Source organism: Misgurnus anguillicaudatus, unplaced genomic scaffold, assembly GCF_027580225.2.
Source record: "Misgurnus anguillicaudatus unplaced genomic scaffold, ASM2758022v2 HiC_scaffold_29, whole genome shotgun sequence".
Classification (NCBI taxonomy): domain Eukaryota; kingdom Metazoa; phylum Chordata; class Actinopteri; order Cypriniformes; family Cobitidae; genus Misgurnus; species Misgurnus anguillicaudatus.
The window spans coordinates 2,102,122-2,129,457 of record NW_027395279.1 but is presented as its reverse complement, the minus strand read 5'-3'; the positions used below and the strand labels follow the sequence as shown (position 1 = coordinate 2,129,457).

At 39.1% G+C, this 27,336-nt stretch overlaps 1 protein-coding gene and 1 long non-coding RNA gene across 2 annotated transcripts in view; one reads left to right on the top strand and one right to left on the bottom strand.

Moving 5' to 3' along the window:
* LOC129436720 (uncharacterized) overlaps positions 1–26,688 on the top strand; it is a 32,225-nt gene extending 5,537 nt beyond the window's left edge. The window contains exons 2-12 of the mRNA XM_073865137.1: positions 12,998–13,084; positions 13,302–13,394; positions 14,047–14,118; positions 20,739–20,852; positions 21,408–21,542; positions 22,154–22,237; positions 22,474–22,572; positions 22,723–22,806; positions 23,773–23,868; positions 25,106–25,204; positions 26,527–26,688. Coding sequence (XP_073721238.1) covers positions 13,018–13,084; positions 13,302–13,394; positions 14,047–14,118; positions 20,739–20,852; positions 21,408–21,542; positions 22,154–22,237; positions 22,474–22,572; positions 22,723–22,806; positions 23,773–23,868; positions 25,106–25,204; positions 26,527–26,597 — 1,014 coding nt within the window. The 5' untranslated portion in view covers positions 12,998–13,017 and the 3' untranslated portion in view covers positions 26,598–26,688. The remainder of the gene's footprint in view (positions 1–12,997; positions 13,085–13,301; positions 13,395–14,046; positions 14,119–20,738; positions 20,853–21,407; positions 21,543–22,153; positions 22,238–22,473; positions 22,573–22,722; positions 22,807–23,772; positions 23,869–25,105; positions 25,205–26,526) is intronic.
* LOC141362821 (uncharacterized) lies at positions 2,292–3,548 on the bottom strand. Its single transcript, XR_012368407.1, has 3 exons — positions 3,513–3,548; positions 3,297–3,435; positions 2,292–3,219 (listed from the first exon to the last, which is right to left on the bottom strand). It is a non-coding gene; the product is annotated as an uncharacterized lncRNA (long non-coding RNA).
* Positions 26,689–27,336: the final 648 nt, after the last annotated feature.

Sequence of the window (27,336 nt, the reverse complement as noted above, 5' to 3'; positions counted from 1 at the left end):
GGTAAACTAACCACGTAAACGTGATTAATAGTGCCTATAACTGTACTAGCATACATCATTACATCCATTGTGCCTACATTGACCACAGGCACATAGGCTGTACCCCGGTCCACTTGTACCAAAGCAGGAGATGCCAACAAACCGGCTGGAAGACCAGTATCTGGTGGCTCAAAAAGTACCGTACCGCTTGAGTATTGCGCAGAGCATGTTACGGCAACCAATTTCATGGTGCCCCCTGGGATGCGACACGTCCGATGTCCCCGCACCTTAACTCGACCCCCCTGATTTGGACTTGATCGAATTTCAACGTGATGGCAATACTGTAGTGCCTGAAAAACCGAAGTGGGGGCCTGTGACACACCGGGTAAATCAAAAAGACTTGGGCCATGCTGGCCAAAGAGCTCCCGGTAGCAGCGGCTCAGGACATTCATTCCAAGAACCCCAGGAACCTGAGCACACAAACTACCTGGAGGATCTTTGACAACCAGCACTCCGCAACCCAAAATTACCCGCCCACAAAGCTGTACGTCAAGTTCCAAATAACCAATGTAAGGAATTGAGAGACCGTTGGCGGCCCGAAGCTGTAACCAATGGCACGATCTAAGTTGTTCTTGACCCCTCGACCCAAAATTTGTAACGAAACAACTCTCCGTAATGGTGGACACCATAGAGCCAGTGTCCACCAGGCAAGGTACACTCACCCCACCCATACACACGTCGAGTTGCGGACACTTTGACATGAGACGAGACATAAAATCTAAATTACCAAAAACACCCGAGCCTGTCCTTTCCCCGACCAAGCTGTGGCTCTGCAGCTCAGCGGGAACTAGTTTTCCGACGGTTGCCTGGACTGTGACTGCCCACCCCTAATTGATGCTGTATCTACACGCGAGGCGGGAAAATGGGAAGGCCTCCGTTCCCGATCGCAATCTCTGGCAAAATGACCAGGCTGCTGGCACCTTCTACAAATAATCTGACTCAGCCTAGATGCTTGCGACCGTACAGGGGGATTTTGAATCTGAGCCACACTTTGAGTTAATTGATTTAGTTGTTGCTGCTGCTTTTTCAGCATTTCACGCAATTCACTCAATTCAGAAGTTGACGAGATATTACTATGGGTATGCTGATGTCCCTGTACCCCATACTGAATGCCATACGCAGATGGAACATATTGACTCCGACCACGTGACCCCCCAGGCATTCCCTCACGTTCCCAACGCATAGCTTCACTGCAAACATCCAGTAATTTAATAGTGGGTTGGCGACGGACTAATTGTTTCAGCTCCCGTCGTAAAGCACCATCACTCACATGTTCCACAAATTGATCCCGCAATAAAATGTCTGCATTTGGCATACCATGGGGTGATTGAGATTTCACCTTTTCCAGGAGATTCAACAGGGCCAGGGAGAACTCTAACAAGGTCTCCCCATCCTGTTGTTTCCTGGAAAAAAAGGACTCCTGAAGAGCCACATAAGAACTCGTGCAACCATACAACTCACGCAATGCTTGAATAATTTTGTTTGGATCCTCCCTCTCATCCCTAGGCCGATAACGAATCTCCTCCCTCGCCTCACCCTCCAAATGATCAGCCAAAAAAAATGCCTGATCAGTTGTAGAGAGATGGCGAAGTCGCATACAGGCCTCAGCCTCTTCTACCCATTCATCGATCGTAATGCCTGACCTACCATTAAATTTTGGGCACTTACGATCCCGAGGGACAAAGACAAATCGATCTGTCGCTGATGCACCTGCACCAGTGAGTGGGGGATCTCCGGTGGCTGGAATTGGTACATTAGAGGGGCCAGGCAGAGCACTCGCCACTGGTTCCTGTCGCAATCTTTCATTATCTGCCCTTAACTGGGCTACCAATTCTCTCAACTCACGCAATTCATCATCCATATTGGTAAAACTCACAAGCACTCACCACTAACGATGAAAAGACAAGACACAGTGGGGATGCTCCTCACATTAACTCACAAAATAGAATACTGCTGCCTGGTTTCTGCAAAAAAAGAAAGAGAAAACAAAAACAGACACACAAAATACCAACACTAACCACAAAATGATACTCACGTCTCTGCACTACACAATAGAGACCCTGCCGACTACGCCAGAATGTGGCATGACGAGGGGGTGAAAGTTTAGCTTCATAACGAAAGAAAGACTTTACATAAAGTTCCGACTACGCCACCCTGGGACTTACACCCAGGGAAATATTCCTTACACCCAAAAGGGTGGAAAGGCACACAAGTTCGTTCCTCTTTAAATAGAGTGAGCAAGAGACATGGGCATAGTACGAAAATAAATTTTATTTAGACAGAATCCTTTAAAATGAGCACTCCCAACATACATCAGTCACTCCACTTCAAAATGCATCACAATCACACACACTCAAAATTAAGGTTAAATGGAAACAAAACAAAACATACAAACCAGCAGGGCTGAGGTTCCCAACAGGAGAAATTACTTTATCACGACTCGTGTTTACAAAAGGCACACACACACACCCCACTGTGCACTCAGACTACACAACCACACACGTCAAGTGTTACACAGCACGCCCTGAGGAGGAAGCACCACCACCGGAAAAGCTCCATCACCCGTGGGACCCCAGCTCCTGCAACAAACCAAAATAATATAAATAATTTATTCACACAAAACAAAATGGTGACGATCAGCCGTATTTCACAAGGCCAACGACCACCACAGACAATAGAAGAAAATAAACAAATAATTTGATAATTAGTTAAATTAATTATACCAGTCCAAACCACCTGTATGTAACAGGAAGCAAGTATATAATATAAACATGTACCATTAACAAGGAGTCAATTATAGTCAGAACACAGTTCTCAGGAACCAACTACATGAACAATCCTATATACTAGCATCATTGGGTCATCTGAGCGAATTTTCACAGACACAGGGGTTGTTCGTCACCAATAAGGGGAAATAAACAAAAAGAAACACAATGACGATGATGCATTAAAAAACAGCCACTGGAGAGGTACTCGTTCTCACACAGAGCACACCACGGCTCTGTGATGGTCACATTAAAAGTGGAGCGTTAGTTCCAGCCGCTCAGCAGAACCAGACAAGGTACAGTTCCGCGTGTAGCAGTGCAGCTAATGACGTTGTTAGCAACGGTGCAACACCGTAGTGCGAGAAGCAAAGACACACCGCAAGGGGAGACACGGCATAGAACGAAAGGGAGGATCCTAAATTAAACAAATAATATTAAAACTACACACAACATCATACCCTCAAACATTAAAACTTCGTGCTAGACACTTACCGAAAAGTGGCATCACCCCAGACAATTTACTGTTTTGAGGCACAGGTTAACCAACAGCAGGAAAACCAATAGCCAACTGAGGGTACACCATCACGTACACCACGGACAGCACAAGGGCACCAGCACGACAGACAACACACTAAAACCAACACAACATTACTTTTAAATGACAAACAGATTAAAACTGCTAACCATAGCATGTTAGCGAGAACTCACCTGCCGCTAACGTTGCAAACCCCCAGGGGGGAAGTCTATGGGGGTAATATGATGCCAATATTATTGAAAATGGACAGACTAAAAGTCACAAATAGATATTACAACTTGTAAACACAAAACCCGATCTACAAATAAATTAAAAATCCACACACACGTTCCTCGTGATCCACAAATGTAAAACAAGATCTACGAATTGTCTTTGTGATCCACAAATATAAAGCATGATTTACAAAAAGAAATCAGTGACTTGTACTTGAAAACCAGAATTTGAATGAATGTAAAGTGACTTTTTTGCAGACGAAGATCATTTTCTATTTGTAGATTGCGTCACATTTGTTTTCAGAATTCTGACACTATTGTTTCGCTTTTGTGACAAAATAATGCCATAATCGTTGAAAATGAAGAGACTACAATTTGTAAACACGAAACAAATCTGTAAATGGGTTCTAAATCTGCAAACAAACTCCTCATGATCCGCAAATGTAAAACGAGATCTACAAATAAAAATCCACGAACAGACTCTTCATGACATACAAATATAAAATGCGATTTACAAATAGATTTAAAATCCGCAAACCAACTCTTTATGATTCACAAATAGAAATCATCGACTTGTACTTGACAACCAGAATTTAAATGAATGCAAAGTGATTTGTCTGCGCATGAGGGTCATTATTTGTTTGTAGATTGTGTTGCATTTGTTTTCAGAATTTTGGCACAACCGTTTCGCTGTTTTCCATTAAAAAAATCTACAAATGCCATCCTCACAAATTTGCAAACAAACACAGTCTAAGTTGTATTTTCCAACCATTGTAAAAAGGCATTCTTACACATTCTGTGCAAAGTTCAGAATGAAAGTGTTGAATCTGTGTTTGCAGATCACAGGGCATTCACGGATCCTTTTGCACACGTTTACAGATCTTTTTGGCACTATCTTTCCGCAGAGTTTGTCACTACGATCCACGCGTGTCGTCAGCCAATCAGGAGTATTGCTTCAAATTGATGCCACGCCCCCTCAATAAGCTCTTTTCAAAATAAAAGCTGGGCTCGCTGCCATTTACCGTTGCCGGTGTCACAGCGCTGAAAGGCGGCCAGACCGGGTTATCGATATTATATTAATGATATTAAAGCATTTAGTATAGCATGGCAAATATGTAGCAGTAACGTAAACTAGAACAAGCCCTCGTTTAAGTAATTATCAGTGCCTGACAATTCAGCTGGTTAACTGTATGCAAGTCTATTATATTTCCATGAAATTGCTTTTGTGAACAACAAATCCGTGTTGGAAATAACATAGCTAGCAAGCGGCGTGCAGCTAATGTAGTGTGTGTTTACAACTAAGCGTTACCTCCGGTTGGTGCTCAGTGTTTTTAGTTTAGGAGGTTTCTACCGGGAGACGAATTAACACCGAGGTCATGTCCAAAACATACGGACCTGGCCATTAAATCGTTAAAAACACTGCATGAAGCGGTTTTATTCTTAAAACATCTGTGTCTCTTCAACGAACATTTGCCGAGCGTCAGCGAGCCACCAGCTGGATGGAGTGGAGCTGCTAAGGGGACGCAGCTAAAATAAAGCAAACGGGTGCACCGATAATGTTGGATGTAACTTGCAGTAATTAACAAAAACATGAGCCTTATTTGACAGCTGCACTAATTGAACTATTTGACCATATGCATTTGATATACAGACCGTGGCCGGAATGCACTCACAAATCGCGCTGTTATTAGAAACATTTAACTGTTCCGAGCATGGACACAAACAAGCACAAGAACGTTTATAAAAGCAGCTGCCTTAGCGTGTACGGAATGAAGTCAAAACGGTCTCGGTTTTTAGACCGGCGGTCTGCCTGTGCCATTCCACCCTAATCCTGACTGCAAATGACATGTTAATATTATATCCACCATTTACAATCCTTCCTTTCAGGTCTGTTCTGCTTTTAACAGCTCAAAGCTATTACTCTCTGTAGCTTTTGAGTCCGTAGGCTACAGGTAAATTTTGCAGTTGTTTTATTTAACTTTGCAGTGCATTTTATTGTCGGAAATGGTCCTGGGCCGGGTTTCCCAAAAGCATCGTAAGGCTAAGTAGATCGTAAAAACGATCGTACGAATCATCTTAGAATTACGGGCTGATTCCCAAAAGCTTCGTAACTTAAGTTGCACTTGCAAATCATCGTAGATCTACGAGTGCTCTGGAGTTATCGTTCATTCATAAGTGCATCGTAAGACAACAGAGTTACAAGGTCACCTGCAGGACAACCAGCGAATTGCACTCCTGCAATGACGATAATGTAATGTTTTAAATGTTTATTTATTTATTGGGTTCTTCTTTGTTTATTTTATATTAATATATAATATAATATATTTAAAATTCAAATGAGAAATCACATTTAAATGACTAAACATAAATTAATAAAGAAGGAAAACGTATTTTGTACAAGTTGGTAAAAGTTTTTTGTATTTTGGTAAAAGTTGGTATAGCAAATTGATAAATGGTTTATACCGATTGCTGCTATAATTCATCTAAACATTGTTTTGAAGGGAAATGGCATCTAATTAAAGAAACCAAATACATATTTACGGTACAATGCAATAATCCATAATAATAAATAAACATAGATAATAAACAACAAATAATAATAATAATCTATATTATAATAGAAACGCAGAAGGCATTTCGCAGTGGGACGAGTCCTAACTAAATACGGAAAATAATATTTAATAAATTATTAAAACATTTAAAAAGTCATTGAACAATAATGAAAATATATTATTGAAAATATTAGTGCACATCGGCTGAAGATCATTAGCCTAAACAAGCTTCTGCTACAAATTCGAGTCATTCTATTGGTAACATTTCAGCACTTGACAAATGGATAGCGACTCGTAAGTAGCACTTTAAACCCAGCTGCGAGCGATCGTTTCACGTGCATCTTTGGGAAACGCACGTAAATGAACAACGAATGTTCGTTAAGTAGCTTGTAGAAAGCGCTCTAAAGTGCTAAGTTCAATCGTTATCGGGAAACCCAGCCCTTAACTGAAGGCTTCTGTTAGACCGTTTCTCGTTTGTCGTACGGTTTTTGTACATTAAAGCTGTAGAGTTTCTCCCGCGGACTGTCCCCCCTCGCGCTCGGGCACGCTGTCTGCACGCACGCTGTATATGAACTTGAACGCACCACCTAAAGTCGAGGTGGCAGGGCGCACACTCGCGCACATCTCCAGTCAGGACATATTAGCCAGTTTTGTATATCAGGAGGTTCCAAACTATTGCAACCCAATACGTATTTACAAGACCTACATTTTTTTTATAGAAATATAGGGGAAAACACATTTGTTCCCTTTTAGTAGTTTTTTTTAACAAGTTTACTTAAATAATATTAAAATATAGGGCATAAACAATCCGCTTTCGGTTTAAAATTGTTTTTAAATTAAAGATTTTTAAAAATTACATTTAGCTTATGTTCCCCATGATTAATCTTCTCATCGCAAGGTAGAGAGGCGTGTCGCATATGTTCTACACGTTCCTTGTTGTTCTGCATTTGCCAATAAATAAACATATTTGCTAGATAATAATAGCAAAAAAACTTATTTATTTATCACTAAAGGAAAGTTCCTTCAACGCCACAGCCATAATTTTGGTTAAATTCAGAATATGCCTGCCTATTCTACTTTTTGTAAAATGCAAAAGGGATTAACTGAAAACAATTAATCAATACTTGATACATGGCTAATGAGTCCTGACTAGAGCTGTGTGCCAGGCACATTTCAAACGAACAGGGCAGGGCCGGGTTTCCCAAAAGCATCGTAACTTAAGTAGCACTTGAAAATCATCGTAGATCTACGAGTGCTCTGGAGTAATCGTTCATTCATAAGTGCATCGTAAGACAACAGAGTTACAATTTCACCCGCAGGACAACCAGCAAATTGCACTCCTGCAATGACGATAATGTAATGTTTTAAATGTCTATTTATTTATTGGGTTCTTCTTTGTTTATTTGTTTAAATTATTTTAATATAATATATTTAAAATTAAAATGAGAAATTTAAATTACTAAACATAAATTAATAAAGAAGGATAACATATTTGGTAAATGTTGGTAAAAGTTGGTACTAGCAAATTGATAAATGGTTCCTACAAATTGCTTCTATAATTAATCTACAGTAAAAATAATTGTTTTGAAGTGAAATGGCATCTGATTAAGGAAACCAAATAAATATGTACGGTACAATGCAATAATCCCTTATAATAAATAAACATAGATAATAAAAAACAAATAATAATACTAATCTAAACTATTACATAAAATACAGAAGGCATTTCGCAGTGGGACGAGTCCTATACATACGGAAAAGAATATTTCATTATGCACAAATTATTAAAACATTTAAATAATTTTAAACAAATAATTGTTTAATGACTAAATTTTATAATATTTATTCATTAAACAATAATGAAAAATATTATAAAAAAGACATTAGTGCACATCAGCTGAAGATCATTAGCCTAAACAAGCTTCTGCTACAAATTCGAGTCATTCTAGGTGACATTTCAGCACTTGACAAACGGATAGCGACTCGTTAGTAGCACTTAAAACCCAGCTGCGAGCGATCGTTTTAAGTAGCTCGTAGAAAGCGCTCTTAAGAGCTAAGTTCAATCGTTATAGGAAAACCCAGCCCAGGACCATTTCCGACAATAAAATGCGCTGCAAAGTTAACTAAAACAACTGCAAAATTTACCTGTAGCCTACGGACTCAAAAGCTACAGAGAGTAATAGCTTTGAGCTGTTAAAAGCAGAACAGACCTGAAAGGAAGGATTGTAAATGGTGGATATAATATTAACATGTCATTTGCAGTCAGGATTAGGGTGGAATGGCACAGGCAGACCGCCGGTCTAAAAACCGAGACCGTTTTGACTTCATTCCGTACACGCTAAGGCAGCTGCTTTTTTAAACGGTCTTGTGCTTGTTTGTGTCCATGCTCAGTCTGGAACAGTTAAATGTTTCTAATAACAGCGCGATTTGTGAGTGCATTCCGGCCACGGTGTGTATATCAAATGCATATGGTCAAATAGTTAAATTAGTGCAGCTGTCAAATAAGGCTCATGTTTTTGTTAATTACTGCAAGTTACATCCAACATTATCGGTGCACCCGCTTGCTTTATTTTAGCTGCGTCCCCTTAGCAGCTCCACTCCATCCAGCTGGTGGCTCGCTGACGCTCGGCAAATGTTCGTTGAAGAGACACAGATGTTTTAAGAATAAAACCGCTTCATGCAGTGTTTTTAACGATTTAATGGCCAGGTCCGTATGTTTTGGACATGACCTCGGTGTTAATTCGTCTCCCGGTAGAAACCTCCTAAACTAAAAACACTGAGCACCAACCGGAGGTAACGCTTAGTTGTAAACACACACTACATTAGCTGCACGCCGCTTGCTAGCTATGTTATTTCCAACACGGATTTGTTGTTCACAAAAGCAATTTCATGGAAATATAATAGACTTGCATACAGTTAACCAGCTGAATTGTCAGGCACTGATAATTACTTAAACGAGGGCTTGTTCTAGTTTACGTTACTGCTACATATTTGCCATGCTATACTAAATGCTTTAATATCATTAATATAATATCGATAACCCGGTCTGGCCGCCTTTCAGCGCTGTGACACCGGCAACGGTAAATGGCAGCGAGCCCAGCTTTTATTTTGAAAAGAGCTTATTGAGGGGGCGTGGCATCAATTTGAAGCAATACTCCTGATTGGCTGACGACACGCGTGGATCGTAGTGACAAACTCTGCGGAAAGATAGTGCCAAAAAGATCTGTAAACGTGTGCAAAAGGATCCGTGAATGCCCTGTGATCTGCAAACACAGATTCAACACTTTCATTCTGAACTTTGCACAGAATGTGTAAGAATGTCTTTTTACAATGGTTGGAAAATACAGCTTAGACTGTGTTTGTTTGCAAATTTGTGAGGAGGGCATTTGTAGATTTTTTTAATGGAAAACAGCGAAACGGTTTTGCCAAAATTCTGAAAACAAATGCAACACAATCTACAAACAAATAATGACCCTCATGCGCAGACAAATCACTTTGCATTCATTTAAATTCTGGTTGTCAAGTACAAGTCGATGATTTCTATTTGTGAATCATAAAGAGTTGGTTTGCGGATTTTAAATCTATTTGTAAATCGCATTTTATATTTGTATGTCATGAAGAGTCTGTTCGTGGATTTTTATATATTTGTAGATCTCGTTTTACATTTGCGGATCATGAGGAGTTTGTTTGCAGATTTAGAACCCATTTACAGATTTGTTTCGTGTTTACAAATTGTAGTCTCTTCATTTTCAACGATTATGGCATTATTTTGTCACAAAAGCGAAACAATAGTGTCAGAATTCTGAAAACAAATGTGACGCAATCTACAAATAGAAAATGATTTTCGTCTGCAAAAAAGTCACTTTACATTCATTCAAATTCTGGTTTTCAAGTACAAGTCACTGATTTCTTTTTGTAAATCATGCTTTATATTTGTGGATCACAAAGACAATTCGTAGATCTTGTTTTACATTTGTGGATCACGAGGAATGTGTGTGTGGATTTTTAATTTATTTGTAGATTGGGTTTTGTGTTTACAAGTTGTAATATCTATTTGTGACTTTTAGTCTGTCCATTTTCAATAATATTGGCATCATATTACCCCCATAGAAGTCGGACATGACGCATTCAGAGCAGCAGCCAATCACCGCTTAAAAGGGGACTGCCACTCTCTGATAGGCGATACCAGCTGTCAGTCACAGCTCACCTAATCCTGCTACAATCACAAACAATTATACAAAGGAAATAGACAGCATTTGCACACATACACTATCGTTTATCTTCTTTCATTTTTACTTCTTTCAAGAACAGAAAGTTGTGGAGCATGTTCGTTACCATATATTTAATTTCTGTTTTTTGTTGTTTTGTTGTTTGTTCTAAACTGTGTTTGCAATGGTGGACCGGCTACTTTTCTTCACCTATCCTAATGTTTTAATGTACTGTAAATGTCGCCAAATCAGTGGTGCCCTGACGGCCTGTTAGACTAATAATTTGAATAAGAAATCATTTGTATTGCGTATAGTGTCGAACGTGGCCATTCGCACCCTAACCTTGGCATATGACGACACTTATTTAACAGCTGCGGCATCTTGAAAACATCCTTAACGTTAATACAGTGATTAAAAGCACTTGAATTGTGAACCTAATGGCTGTCGATAGAAACGCGCTCTGTAGTACAGTTTGTCTGTTTAGGGCTACTACGGAAACATGAAGGCGACTTCCATGTAAGTGGACCAGCAATGTTTGTAGATAAAATCGTCTCATTCTAAAGTTATTTATACAATACGGTTCATTTAGTAAGGTCTTTATACTCCACTGATAATATAGTTCCCTTTTTGTCGTCCACTTGATGTAGTGTCGATGACGACAGTAGAGGTGTGCTCTTGAGAGCCAATCTGGTTTGACATGAATATGAAACGGCAATGAAATTGCACAAATTGCATTTGTATGCTAGTTTCCACCTTGCCTGCATGTATAAGACAGCATGCCCCATTCGTTCGCTCTTGTTCTCAGAGCTTGCTGGTTTGGTTTCTCTTTCCAGTAAATACGAAGAAGTTTACTGTTGGCATGACAGCGCAGCAGTGGATTCGTTTTTTTTACATCCCCTGGGCACTTCAGCAGAGTAATTTCCACTCTGAACAAAGTCCTTTATTTCTGTGGTGTTGGAGTGATAGATTTCTCCCCGCTGACGGTTACAATCACTGTCTTGGTTGTCTGGGACACCAGTATGATGAGGCTGCATTTAGCGAAAGGATAAGCCCTCATTGCAAGGGTGTGTCTAGTTTCCACGCTGGGAATTCATCTTTTAATTCAACGTCTGTCAGTCTGACAAACGGCGCAAGCGATATGATTACTGCGAGTGATTCGCTGGCAGATAAAACCTTCAACCCTGTTCACCCCACCACGCTTGTTTTCAGTCACGGCCATTTCTGCTTCCTATGCTGCGAATTCATCTTTAAATTCAGAGTCTGTCAGTCTAGAAAACGGTGCAAGTAATATGATTAGTGTGAGCGATTCGTTGCTGGATAAAACCTTCAACCCCGTTCGCAATATATAGAGGCCCCCTTTTGAGCTCTTAGGAATGCTGATCTTCCTCATCTTACGATGAAGACCACTCTCTTGGTTGGGCTTGCATCTATTAAGACTGTGGAGGACCTGCAACCACTCTCTAGCTTCTCTAAGTGCCTGGAGTTGGGACGGGTGTCTCTTAAGTCGACCTTGACCCAGCTACATTCCCAAGGTTACCACTATTTCCTTTAGGATCAGGTGGTAAACTTTTGGTGTGCTGCACCCTACTGGAAAAACACACTCGAAGTATTAAAACTTCCGACCAGTTCTTTGTCTGTGTTGGAGGACAGCAGAGAAGGAGCTGTCTCCAGACAGACAGAGGTTGGCGCACTGGATCGCATATCCTTGGCGTACCGGTATCAAAATCTGTTGTGTCATTTGGAGTGACTGCTCATTCTAATGGAGGCGTGCCTCCTCTTGGGTGCTGACACAGGACGCCACCCTAGCAGACATCTGTAGAGCTGCTGGTTGGACAACCCTTAATACTTTAGAGCATCCCACTTGGCTTAATACCCTTTCCCATGCTCCCAGCATTCCCTTCTTGGAAGAATGGATTGGTAACTTTCCATCGTTAGGCTTTTCTGGTGGTAACTTAGCGGAGCAGTTTTTATCTGTCCATATCTTGAGTAATCTCATCTGTACTATGCCAGTACTGTGACTAATGTCCAGTATTTTTTTCCACTCTCCTAGTTGGGATTAGCTGGCACTTCCCAGTATTCCCAGCCGATATTATCTGCTAAACCTGCCCCACTGTTGCTACTGGTAGGGGTGTACTCCACCTCCTCTTGTGCAAGGACCCCCTTACACTGGAAGGTTTGGATGTCACTTAGTTTTCAGTTTGGCACTTGTTGACCTGCCTGTGCCTGCTTTATGGACGTCAAGATGGGGAGCAGCGCTGTGGCCCTTCATATAGGCACCCCTACTGTCTTCATCGATACAACGTTGAGTGGACGACAGAAAGGAAACGTCTTGGTTACGACTGTAACCATGGTTCCCTCAGGGCACAACACTGCCCCACTCCGCTGACTCAAGCCATATCGAGCTCCTCAGACACAAGCAAATAAATGGGGCACGCTGTCTCCTTTTATACACATATGTTTGGGCAGAGACTGGCATGCAAAATCATTGCCGTTTCATATTCATGTCAGACCAGATTGGCTCTCAAGATCACACTCCTGCTGTCATCGACACAATGTCTCGTTCCCTTCATCAGGGAACCACAGTTACAGTTGTAACCAAAATGTTATGTATATTATATTGCATTTCTGGCAAGAGTTACACAATGCAAAAAATCGTAAATACATAAACATGTTTGTTTCTCTTTAGACACAATTCATCGTCTTCAAATGGTTCTGGTCTTCTGTCCAAATCTCATTATGTTCTTTGCTTTTATCTTCTGGGGTCTTTCTGAAGGTCTGTGTTTATGAAAATTCTCACTATATCTGTCAATTTTGTGTGAGAAATCCTGCTGAAACATTGTGCTGACATTTTTTTATCATTTACATGTCAGTTATTTAAATTATGTGATTATATCAAAGCACTGTCAAATGTCATGTGATCTGATTTGATGAATCAATTCTCCCGCTTATACATTGTGTATTGTCATTAATAAATTGTGTTTGTGTTTCAGGATCTGTGAATGAGACGATCTGCTGCTGTGCTCTTTATTTTCTCAGACCTCTCATGTTACTTTTTGTTGCCCCATATTTCAATGAGTTTACAGGTATGATTCACCTCTGATTATTGTTATTTTATCAGACAAGATAATCGCATACATGTGCAGTGTTTATAAAAGTCAGATGTTCACGTCTCTGTCAGTTATTTCCTCAACGAAAACAAAACAAATAATCCCAGGAATGAGGATAGGGTCGGTTTCCCAGACAGGGATTAGCTTAAACCAGGACTAGGCCTTAGTTTAATTAGGAAATATAACTAGTTTTAACAAACATGCAATACTAAAAACATTACTTGTGTGCATTTTTAGGCAAACAAAGAGCACTGGTGTATTTCAATATATGATATGTCAATGCAAGTTGTTTTTATAGTCTGGACAGCTCTTACATTTATTTTTAGTCTAGTCTATTTATTTTAATTCTTCATGCATTTTATTTGATTTCAAATAAAATGCATGATGAAGAATTTTAATTGCATGCCTCCAAAACACTCTTTCTTTAATATGCACACATCAAAACTTTTTACAAATTAACAGCAGATCATCTTCTGACAATAAGAGAAAAAGGGGCGAAAGCACAGATTACTGGACACTGTCTTTCTATGTAAAAGATCTGTGTAACAATTAACCCCGCATTAGTTTGAGCCCCGCTCACCCCTACATGATATTTCTGTGTAATCATGTCATCTTTTCTGGTTTACAGGAACAGCTGAAGCACTTGTGAATTGGAGTTTTGAAATAGACTATATTTCTCTCACCACTATTGTTTATTCAGGTAAGCAAAGAAAATGCTAATTTTGCTGTACCTTAAAGGTTCTCTAAGCGAATTCACGCGTTTTAGACCATAAAACATTTTTTGTTACAAACAGCAAACATCTCCTCACTATCTGCTTCCTACCTGACCGCTGATCAAACTGTAAAAAAACGCGATCTCTGTAGACAGCTCAGGCTCCACAAACGGCAATAACAACACAGTGGCCAAACGAAACATAACAAAGTGTACCAGCCAATAAACGACAAGAAGGATTTGGGGGTGGGGGCTGGGCACGTTCATGAAAGCACAGACGGGAGAGGGAGGGGGAGGTGTTAGATACGCTCCGTTTGTTTGAAAACAGTTCAAACATCAACAAGAAGTGACGTAGCACATTATTCGCTTAGAGAGCATTTAAACTTCTCACCAACGCAATAAACTCCTTAATGGCTAACAAACCATGTCTTTACTGTAATATATTTACTTATATCATGTATTTCTGCTGATGTCACAATTATGCCAGTAGCGACTGAATTAACTGACTTGAAAATGGGATCTCAGGGTAACACCTGCTTGATAAAATGACGACAGTATAATTTTACAAATTCTAGTCAAAGGCAGACTACACTGCAGATAATAAAATATAACAGTTTTGGATGTTTTAAGTCACAATATAATTCCTTTACAATTTTGTTACTCGTTTTTGTTATTTGTAATTGGAATGCATGATCGAAAAACAAGATAAAAAAACGGAGTTCTCTCATTTTGAAACCATACTCTTCATTATAGATAGATGGATGGATGGATAGAAGGATAGACGGATGGATGGATGATGGATGGATGGATGGATGGATGGATGCATGGATGGATGGATGGATGGATGGATGGATGGATGGATGGATGGATGCATGGATGGATGGATGGATGTGTCACGGCCGGGGCGGACCCAAGATAACTAAAGGGTCACGCCCCTACCTAGTTTCCACCTCGAGGAGGTTCCCAAGACCACCCCAATGACCAGACAGACAAGTATACTACGTTTAAAATACAACTTTATTTAAATAGTTAAAAAAACGGGGAAAGGGAAAAAGGGGAAGGACACTTTAAAACACTTTGCTTCTCTCTCTGGTTCCAGACGGGTCCCTATCTGGGGGTTTCCCTGTTGTCCGTGGCGCCCTCCGCTGTCCTGGAGGCAGAACACAAGAGACACAATGAATAAAGGGCTAGATGGTTCCCCGGCTCAGGAACCTTGGCTTCTCCTCGCGGCCTTGCTGTACGCAGAGGTCGGTTGTCCTCAATAGCATGCGTTACTCACAGACTGGAGCTTTGGAACCTCTCTGCACAGGTTGGTTGGGAGCAAAGGTAAGTTAGCATTCGTAGAAGTGCGTGACTCACAGACTGGGCTTTCTGGTTTCTCCACAGGTTCACTGAGGACAGAGGTAAGTGGTCGTTTAATAACACACGTTACTCACAACTTAGGGCTCTGGATCGTTCTACACAGGATTTCTAGGAGCAGAGGTCAGTTAGCATTCATAGAAGTGCGTGACTCACAGACTGGGCTTTCTGGTTTCTCCACCGGTTCACTGAGGACAGAGGTAGATGATCATCACATAACATACATTACTCACAACTTGAGGTTTAGGACCGTTCTGCACAGGGTTGCTAAGAGCAGAGGTAAGTTAGCATTCATAGAAGTGCGTGACCCACAGACTGGGGCTTTCTGGTTTCTCCACAGGTTCACTGAGGACAGAGGTAAGTGGTCATTTAGTAACACACGTTACTCACAACTTAGGGCTCTGGATCGTTCTACACAGGATTTCTAGGAGCAGAGGTCAGTTAGCATTCATAGAAGTGCGTGACTCACAGACTGGGCTTTCTGGTTTCTCCACAGGTTCACTGAGGACAGAGGTAGATGATCATCACATAGCATACACTACTCACAACTTGGGGTTTAGGACCGTTCCGCACAGGGTTGCTAAGAGCAGAGGTAAGTTAGCATTCATAGAAGTGCGTAACTCACAGACTGGGGCTTTCTGGTTTCTCCACAGGTTCACTGAGGACAGAGGTAAGTGGTCATTTAATAACACACGTTACTCACTACTTAGGGCTCTGGATCGTTCTACACAGGATTTCTAGGAGCAGAGGTCAGTTAGCATTCATAGAAGTGCGTAACTCACAGACTGGGGCTTTCTGGTTTCTCCACAGGTTCACTGAGGACAGAGGTAAGTGGTCATTTAGTAACACACGTTACTCACAACTTAGGGCTCTGGATCGTTCTACACAGGATTTCTAGGGCAGAGGTCAGTTAGCATTCATAGAAGTGCATGACTCACAGACTGGGCTTTCTGGTTTCTCCACAGGTTCACTGAGGACAGAGGTAGATGATCATCACATAGCATACACTACTCACAACTTGGGGTTTAGGACCGTTCCGCACAGGGTTGCTAAGAGCAGAGGTAAGTTAGCATTCGTAGAAGTGCGTGACTCACAGACTGGGGCTTTCTGGTTTCTCCACAGGTTCACTGAGGACAGAGGTAAGTGGTCATTTAATAACACACGTTACTCACGACTTAGGGCTCTGGATCGTTCTACACAGGATTTCTAGGAGCAGAGGTCAATTAGCATTCATAGAAGTGCGTAACTCACAGACTGGGGCTTTCTGGTTTCTCCACAGGTTCACTGAGGACAGAGGTAAGTGGTCATTTAATAACACACGTTACTCACAACTTAGGGCTCTGGATCGTTCTACACAGGATTTCTAGGAGCAGAGGTCAGTTAGCATTCATAGAAGTGCGTGACTCACAGACTGGGGCTTTCTGGTTTCTCCACAGGTTCACTGAGGACAGAGGTAAGTGGTCGTTTAATAACACACGTTACTCACAACTTCGGGCTCTGGATCGTTCTACACAGGATTTCTAGGAGCAGAGGTCAGTTAGCATTCATAGAAGTGCGTGACTCACAGACTGGGCTTTCTGGTTTCTCCACAGGTTCACTGAAGACAGAGGTAGATGATCATCACATAGCATACATTACTCACAACTTGGGGTTAAGGACCGTTCTGCACAGGGTTGCTAAGAGCAGAGGTAAGTAAGCATTCATAGGAGTGCGTGACTCACAGACTGGGGCTTTCTGGTTTCTCCACAAATCACACTAGTGTTATAGGCAAGTAGTTCCTATCCACTGCGCTGGTCAATTCGACACATTGTTATTTTCACACGGAGCCTCTGAGATGAAACAGTCTTAATCTCCAAAAGAAAAGCACAGCACTACACTGCAAGCTTCAGTGAAAACACACAAATTGAAAATCGGGACTCACCCACAGCATCACACGCACACACTCGTTGTGAGGTAAGGACATAGACAGAAAATCTCAGGTTCCTCCTGTGGCTCGTCGGCCGAAATTTCCAACACACAGGAAAGGTGGAAAGCGATTACTTTTGGATTTGTTCTTCGTATACACTAGACGTCCATCAGCTCACCCACGCTTATTCCTCCGGTGGGGCCGGAACTATAAATAGACACTCCAAACACGCACAATAATTTCACCTCTGCAACGTATTTACAACATCCCAGCTGTACTCACATGTCAACCCGTCTCATGTTGCTTTCTTCACCCAGTTATCCTCGTATAAATTCCTCCTCACGGTAAACATCCACCTCTTCCTATTTCTTTCTTCCCCAAGGGAACTAGATCGTCGCTCTCCAGCCTCCAACACAGCCAACAGTACACCAACACCGGCACCACAGAGAAGCACAACCAAGAAGCACCCCGATTGTGATTTCAAACCTCCTTATATCTGCGGCTCTTCCTCCTCGGTGTCCTATCAGCGATCGCTTCAATTATTACCCCCACCTGCACCTAATACAGGCTGATTTGGGCTTCGGGACAAACCCGGAAGTTCCGATGTTTTTCTTCCTTCCGGGCGGAACTCATCCTTCTTACCTCCGGTTCCGCCCTTCAAAACGTCACCATGTGACAGATGGATGGATGGATGGATGGATGGATGGATAGATGCCTCATTAGAAGCTGTCCAAGGCCAGGGCCGGAGTGGGGCCACTTTTCAGCCCGGGAGTTTCAGGCCCAAGACCGGCCCACTTTTTCCATAGTGTTATTCCAAATTAGCACTTTTTTCAAATTGGATAAATAAAGCAACAGTTCACCTCTTACTATAGTTTTTATTAATATCATGGTTCAACAAATAAAGTAAAAGTTAAATAATATTTCACTTAAGATGAGAAGTTAACAAAAATATTCCTCTACACTCTAAAAAAGGCTGGGTTATTTTTAACCCATAATGGGTAAATCTTGGACAGAACAAATGCTGGGTTAAAAATAACCCAACGTTGGGTTGTTGTTATGCAACCATGGATTATAATAATCCAACAGTTGGGTTAAAACAACCCAGCATTGGGTCAATTTTAACCCAGCAGCGTGTTCTGTCCAATATTTACACATTATGGGTCAAAAATAACCCAGCCCTTTATAGAGTCTATTCCACAAGGAAAGGTCGCAAGGTTGATAAATTATTAGCATTGCTAATGCTATGAGGCATATGATTAATCAGGTGCAAATATAAATATAAAACCCATTCCTAATTAAAAAAGAAAACAGTTTGACAAAAAATATTGAATCCAATATTGGGTAAAAATATAGCATAAAAAGTGATTTATAAGCTTTTTTTAGGCTGCTCATTTTTGACTGGGAACACAAAAGGGGTTATAGGGTTCTGAACACAACCTGAGGGTTAAATAACTTTAATTCATATTGTTTACTCATTGCCTCCTCGTTTTCAGCGGGGAACTGGCTTATCTGCTGCTCAGAAGCTGCTTGCATAATATTTGCAAAGTCTATGAATCGCATGTATACACAAAAATATACATGCTAATATTTTAACTAAAAAAAAGTTGGCTTGTAAATAGTTTGAAAATGGTATTAGCCGAATAATTACATTGCTAATGCTAACAATTACTAGGCTTATTTCTCTTTAAGTTACCTGTTGTCACTTTTGTTTGTCCTCTTGAAAATAAATCTGTAAGTTTGGCACATTTGGCAGCATCCATGGCTTTTCTCTTCAACCTGTTTTTTTACGCCCTCCTCCTCTCAGACGCGTATTGTTACGGTAGGGCCGGTGTTGTGTCGAAGTCTGTTCCCCCTATGTTCCCCCTATTTTTCCCTTCAGTGTAGTGTTTTAATGGCGTTTTTATCACGTTATATGTTTTATTATTTATATATTTAAAGTTTTAATGGCTACTGAGATGGATATGTGTGCATTTCTGTAATGTATCTGTATTGTTCTTAATGGTAAGTCAATTATTTTTACAGTATGAATCATATTATATGTATAATATTTATTTAATTATGTATGCAAACATTACATTTTTAAAACAACCAGTAAAGGGGAAAAAAAAAGAAAAAGACAGGCTATATTTTAAAAGAAATATAGAAAACTGTCAAATGTATGAAATATTTAATTAATTGTATTATAAAATACATGATATTATGCCTTTTTAGTATAACCAATTCAAATCTTTAATCTTTCTAAATGTAACGTGATGAAAACGCTATAAAAGCACTACACTAAAGGGAAACATAGGGCGAACTGAGTTCGACACAACACCGGCCCAGCCTACCGGAGAAAAGTTTGGGAAAAGACGTGCTATGGACCGAACCAACTCTATGGGAGGGGAGGGGGAAACTCCTTCACATGGTACAACCCATGCAGAGGCTGTGCGCTGCAGTGTCAATGCGAAACGCGTGAAGTGTCATTTAAAAGAAGATAGACTCACTAACGTGACAAATGCAAAAAAAAAAAACTCGACCGGCCCAAAAGTGAAGCGGCCCACCGGGAATTCTCCCGGTTCTCCCGATTACCCACTCCGGGCCTGTCCAAGGCAGTAAGTAAATGAGTGTTGCCAAGTTTGCGGTCTTACCTTGGAATGTGATGACTTTGAAACTGTTGACAAATTATTTTTTCCACAGGTTAAATATGGAAGGATTTTCCGTTGTCAACATAAAGATAATTATTATTTTGTTTATAATAATAAAGTACTGGTATTTGGGAAAGGGAAAGATTTGATTGTTACGCTCATCTTGTGACCCTGCAAGCCAGTGCATGAACCCTCAAGAGCGAGGAAACTTTGCGGCCAAATTTATGTTACTTTAACTTAAAGAATTAAGGTAAAAAAATTCAACTTGATTTTATAAGTTATGTCAACTTTTTACAAGCTAAAACTTAAAATAGTATGTTGAATTGACTTGCAAAACCAAGTTGTTTTAACTCCATGCTGCAATTTTTTTACATTGTGTATGATCTTTAAATGTTTCGTGATAGACCCAAACTTTATAACTGCTTATAGAATACACAAAGATGAAAGCGATAGCTAACAAATTTTAAATACTGTATTTTGAAAACCAGTAAAAAAAACACATTTGTACCATTTATTCAGGAAAAAAAATCTCTGCAGGATTTAGAACCAGAGGCTGTGCAATGTATAATGTAAAAACTGAGTGATATCTGCATTCAGACCCTTCCAAAATGGCGGACACGTCTACATATATGGAGTGGTCAAATGAGGCATCTATGTACTGAATATATATATACAGTATATCTATGGTGCTGAAGATTTTTCTCTTTCTTTTTCAGTTTATTTCAAAACTGCCTGGGAGAAAAGTTTGAATTATAGTGCTGATGATAGACATATGATATTGGTCCTCTTTGGAATGGTGTTTCTGTTATGCATTATCTGTATCACTATGTGTAAGTATTTTTGTGATATTTTTATCAGACTGACACAACTTTACACAATATTCATTGTTTTAAATAAGCATGACAGTAAAAGACATCATGGAAATGTTAAATTGACCTTGGATGATTGGCTGTAGTGATACTGCTAATTGTAATATAGTTTAAGTTTTGACCGCAAGGTTTTGTCCTAAACGTCAATGTCATGAAGGTCAATGCTGTCAGTCAACTCGCTTTTATTACTGGAAGAAAATGATCCTACTGCTAGACTTAATCTTACTGTATTACCAACTGAAAACATGCAATCAACTGAAGCTAAAAATATATAAAATTTCTAAAGAAATCTTTATGACTTAGGTTTGTAACTGATAAGTGATTTGATTGAATACAATCATCATGAATTTTACACACTCTAAAAATGTCTGGATTATTTTTTATCCATAATGGGTAAATATTGGACAGAACACCCCACTGGGTTAAAATTTATCCAATGCTGGGTTGTTTTAACCAAACTGTTGAGTTTTTAAGTAAACATTTTTGACAATCAATTGTTGTTTTTTCCTGATACAGTGCTGTCTCAAATCATTAGGAAATTAAGTGATCCGATAATCGCTATATTGTATGTTCTGGCTAATGTAATCTTTTATCTGCAACCTTCATTACAATTCGTCCTTCTGTTCTACACGTTTGGATCAGTCAGAGGAGGTAAGATCATTTTATGTCATTCATGAGAAAACTGTATTGATATTTCAAATCAAATAACTGAGAAAACTAACGCAGTTGATGTTGTAGACATTCACTGATAGTTGAATTACAACAGTTTTTAAGATGTTATTACTGTATCTGATTTATATATTCAGTAAGAACAAAGGAATATATGTATATTATACTGAAATATACCTCATTTATATTGTTGGATAAGTTTAGGTCAATTATATAAATTAAGGTTCTGGAAGAGCTTTATAATGTGTTTAAAATCCTGTTAGTCATCACAATACAAGACTGCAGTATATGAAAGATGCCAACTTACTATTTCACCATCTCAACTATATCTATTTGTACTGTAAATAGTCAATGGGGTTCACTCTATGAAATGTTGGGTTAATTCCAACCCATGGTTTGGTCAAAAATGCACAAATCCAACTGCTAAGTTACAGCAGTGAGACTCGGTGATGCTATACTGTATTATTTGTATGATATGTTGTCAATTTGTTGTTGTAATATGTGGCTGCCAGTAAAGTCCAGCATCAATATTCTGTTAATCCATAAAAATTGTTTTATATTATATTAATATGAATGTACTCTGCTGCTTTTAGGTTTCATAATTGTTGTAGTTTTACCTTTGATAACAACAATGACCAGATACAATTGGAATGATGTATGTGGGAAACAGATTGGCTGTAAGTGTTTGAATTATGATCTCTGTTATAAATACATTAAAATTTATATATGAATCTTTGTCATAATTAGAAATTATCAGTTTCTTACAGTATCCTTTATGATTTTAATTGTTGTGTTAAATATGAGTAGAAATATCTCTAGTTGTTTTTTGTCAATTGCTGTAGACATTTCTGAGATGCTGATTTAAAATGACTCTTTGTATTTAGTTTTAAAGCAAATGTTTTTTTTATTTCAGGTTCACCTTTGTTAAGTAGATTGGTGTGGTTCATTTCAATGTTATTAGCGGATGCAGTACTGATCTCTTTCTATATCGTAGCACTGGAAAATGAAAAAGGTAAGATTATTTTAGAAGTAATGTAACACTACCGTATAGTGAAGATAAAACAATACCATGCACGCTTCTCTTGTGATATGGATTTTTTAAAAACTTAAAGCACAGATTTTTGCTGTCATAGTAAAGTTGTTGTTCTTTCTTCATGTACAGATCGTGATGGATGGGCCTTTGTGATCGGATTTCTACAAGTATTATGGACAATTTGGATTTGTATAGTATCATTTCAGGATTGGGGTACAGTACTGATCGTCTGCTTTGATCATCATCCCTGTATAATGTTTGATTCACTATCAGCTTCAGTATATATATATTTTAAACCTTCTTGTTCAATTATTCATTATTTAGAATTTAATAAAACTTAACATGTTTCTGACCTGCTTTTCCTGGTCCATATCTCTTATTTTAAAGATCTGTTAACCATGGTTGTAGTTATTTTTTTAATTTGTCCTTGTGCTGATTTTTTTCCCAGGTGTTTCTTATCTTGTTTACACATGAGTATATAGCCCTGCTGCGTCCGAAATCACATACTGCCTGTTTCTGAACTGTTACACTCGATCACTAGCTTTCTTGCCCAATCATCTTTTCAAAACACATCAATTACAACTACGAAAATAACGCTCCTCCTTCATTCTGCAAACTCTGTCACGTGAAAAAAGTAAAAAAAATTACTTTTTGGTTTATAATTTTTTATATTATTTTCAGTTTCATAGTCCCAATTTAAGGACTGACTCTTTGGAAAGTAATATTGGTTCCACACTATGCAAACAATTTGGCTACTGTTCGACATGGACACCCAACTCATAAAGCAGCTAATTAATGTCTAACCAAACTTCCAGGCAGGTGTGCTGAGGCAAGTTTGAGCTGAACTCTGCCCCCTAAGTTACTTGGAACCTGCTCCGAAAAAGACACACGCCTAACATGAGACATTGGTTAAATCTTTCTCCGCTATTAACAAGTATTTCTGGCTTTCCGCAATACTGCTATTATCCACCAGGTGGCCCTTTTCATCAACTTATAAAACATGGAAGTATCGCTCTAGGGCAAACAGGTGTATGTCCGGCTCATTATAGTTGGGCGTAGGTCCTACGGCGTAACCGCGATGGCGTAGGTACCGCGTCAGTTTTCATTTATACTTTTGCATTGTCGTCCGAACGTGATTTGATCCTTTTACTGATGATTTTAAAATGTTTTAATTTACAGGTTACCCCCGCGTCACTGCTGTATATGTATTTGGATCAGTTGGTGTTGTTTTACTCAACTCAGTTTCTCTGATGATTGAACTGATACTGAAAACAGGTGAGTAATCACAACACATTTATCAAGTTAAAGGCGGTGTGCACAATCCGTGTGTCTCAATTCGTTCCCTAGCTCCCGAGGTCGTGAATCAGTATATCGTGTACACAGGTTCGGGCACTGGTAAGGACCCTAGCTCACTTCACATTGGGACAATGTTCACTTATTTTTCTGTCACGTGGCTGCTTAAGCACGTTGTAATCACTCACAGCTGTTACTCATCAACAACCGGCAAAACCAACATCTCTCTGACTTAATTTTAAAAACAGTACATTGTGAAAAATGCTGCCATTATTCTCTTACATATCTGTGCATAAAATTGGAGGCATATAATTACATTTTAAATGTAATAAATATATTTACAATTTTAATTAAATATAATTGTTTTAAATATTGAGTAGATTGTGGTCCCTTACTGTGTAGCAATGTGTGTTTATATTTACAACTAAAACAAATGTTTGTCTTTATAGAAGTTCTGTAACATTTCATAAAGTTTATTAAGTTGGATCACAGAAAAGGTCACGTGATTTCCGGTTAGGGAACATAGGGACCATCGATGCTCACTGGTTTTTGCGTTGCATTGTGGGAATTTTTAGGGAACGAACGTTCCAGTGCACTGAACGGATTTTGCGATTGAGACAGCCCTTAAAAGGGCCGACTCCCTGATCAGTGCCCTGACTACTGAACAAGGGAGCTGATTGAGACACACGGAATGTTTGAAAAACGCTTTGGAAAAGGAGACGGGCCGACTACCAAAACACACTTGTAGCCAATCAGCAGTAAGGAACGTGTCTACTAACCGACATCCTTGTCGGGTTGCGTATGTGTGGGGCGGGTCTTTTAAAAGAAGGTCCAGATTCTATTGGGGTAGGGGCGTGTTTGTTTAGGTGATTTCAAATATCAACATTGACTTTCAAACATTGTGCACTCTGCCTTTAAATTGGGAAATAAAATATGAGGTCCATGGTAAAACTATATTTGACACTGGACCACAAAACGAGTCATAAGGGTAATTTTTAAAAGCTTTCCATTTATGTATGGTTTGTTAGGATAGGACAATATTTGACCAAGATACAGCAATTTAAAAATCGTTTGAAAGATTAGGTCTCATCTTTATTTGTAACCAAGTTATTCAGATCAAATTTTTGGACAGTTAGAATTCAAATGTGTAAGACAGTGGTAAAGATCTTGTATTGAATAGGAATGGTCTAGACTAATATATTTTCATTGTTATTCTCAGGTAATGGCGAAGGTTTATTTGGGGATCTGAGAATCATTGTATTTTCCTCTGAAAGTCTCTTTGCTGCATCTGTGCTGATGTTACCGCTGTGCTCACCCTGTAAGTCAGGGGTGTCAAACATACGGCCCGCGTGATGATTTATTAAATATGAAATACATATTTTAAAAACCCTTTCAGGCGGGTGTCTAGTTCGTTTTTAATATGAGAGACTTGCGGAAAGCAGCAAAACGCGGAACATAGACTAAACACGGTGCCCAAAAATCTTGCTGTTGTATTACTGCTCCGCTAAAGATCCACTTATTCCGGTGATCCACTTCGTGTTTTCCCGACCGCTCCGCAGCATCTCTGTGTCCACTCTCTGCCTGGAGTGCGAAGACGACAGTTTCCGAAGTTCATTGCATTAACAGGTAGATTAATTACATTAAATCAGTTGTTAAACAACATAATTAGTAATTTGGAAGTTTGTTTATGTATTTCTTCCGGTAATGATTTGCTGTCGGTGTTTTAAAAGTGCTAACAAGTGCTAGCAAGCAAACAACAACAAAATAGCCACATTCTTATTAACGTTACAATACATGTCTAATCGATTTAATGTTCCCGATCAGATCTAAGTTAATATAAACACTAAATTTGCTGTTGTTGGCACACTTTGTAGACAAAAAATACAAAAAACACCAATGCCTTCACAAAATAACGACAGAGAACGGAAAGAGAGGCTGCTAAAGGCAGTTCAACATTGCAAACATGGATTCAAAGCTCCATCAAGCCAGCAGGTAAATCATATTGAATATTTAGCAGAGTGTCACACTTGAATTCTTGTTATTATATTTCCCATTATAATCACATGCTAGTAATATAACACATCATAATATTTTATTAAAACCATAATAATAGTACCAACCCCTTTAGTGCCATTTTTGGTTTGGGCCACTGCCCCATCTAGCATTTTCATTTTCTAAATGACTGTTCTCATTACAAATATATTCCAAAGAAAAGTGAATGGTTTATAAATAATTTTGGCATTAAGGAATAATGCAAAAGAAGTTAAATGAAGGCTTTTCAACCTAAGGCCAGTGGATTTTGTACAGATGTAAATTTGTGTGTATAGTATGTACAGTATGAGTGTGACCTTATGAAATGTAGTTTTCACAGAGCTGTGTGTTTCTCTAGTTTTCTTGCTGAACAAACAAATTAATTGGTTTGTTTAGTTAATATTAACACAATTATCAGCACACTAAAGTTTAAAAAAAATATCCGGCCCTCACATCATGGCGTTATTTACCATCCGGCCCTCAGCCTAAAATGAGTTTGACACCCCTGCTGTAAGTACAAACCAAACTTATTTTAAAGACATTCAGCTTAATTTCTGATCTTCACAATATTTGGTTTCTCATATGTCTGTTTTTGGTTCCACTCCATAGTGTGTTTTCTACATCACATGAACGTCACTTCATTACATTTATTCAGAGAGAACAAGATTTCTAGAGATTAATGGTCTGCGTGTGAATATGTAATGTTAATCTCCTGATGATCTTTTCCTTCACGCCTCTAAACACACAGGGATCAGAAATGATCTGCAGTGTTGTCAGGTCAGTGACATAATATAAATCTCATTGACTTACAGTTAAATTAATAATTGGATTGGTTTTATTTACATTGGCTGATACGACAATGTTCTTAGGTTTAAAGGAATGGTTTGTTTGAAAATGAATACTATACCATATTTTTTTAGCCTTTTGCTATCACCGGTGTACACAGTATCAAATCATGTATTTAATTACTCAAAATTAGAATTAAATACTGAATTGAATAAGAGCTCTTCTTGCTTATTAATGAAATATTCCACGTTCTTAAAAAAAGTCCCGATAAATTACTCACCCCCGTGTCATCCAAAATATTTATGTCTTTCTTTGTTCAGTCAAGAATTTTTTTTTCTCAATTTTAAGGTCCCATATCATAAAAATGTGTTATAAAAGTGTTGTAATTGGGTCCCCAATGCCTCTATTAACCTAGGAAATGTGACAAAGATCAACCCAGTAACTTAGTTTTGGTAAACCATTCTCTGCAAGCATGTGAAAAAATAGTCATTGAAAATTTGCTCCCCTCATAGTCATATGATGTCAATAATAATAATAATAATAATAATAATACGGCCCCTTAATCTTAGTGCAGAGAGAAAAAGAAAGAAATAATAATTGACAGCACATTTGAGTTTCAATTTCAACAAACCA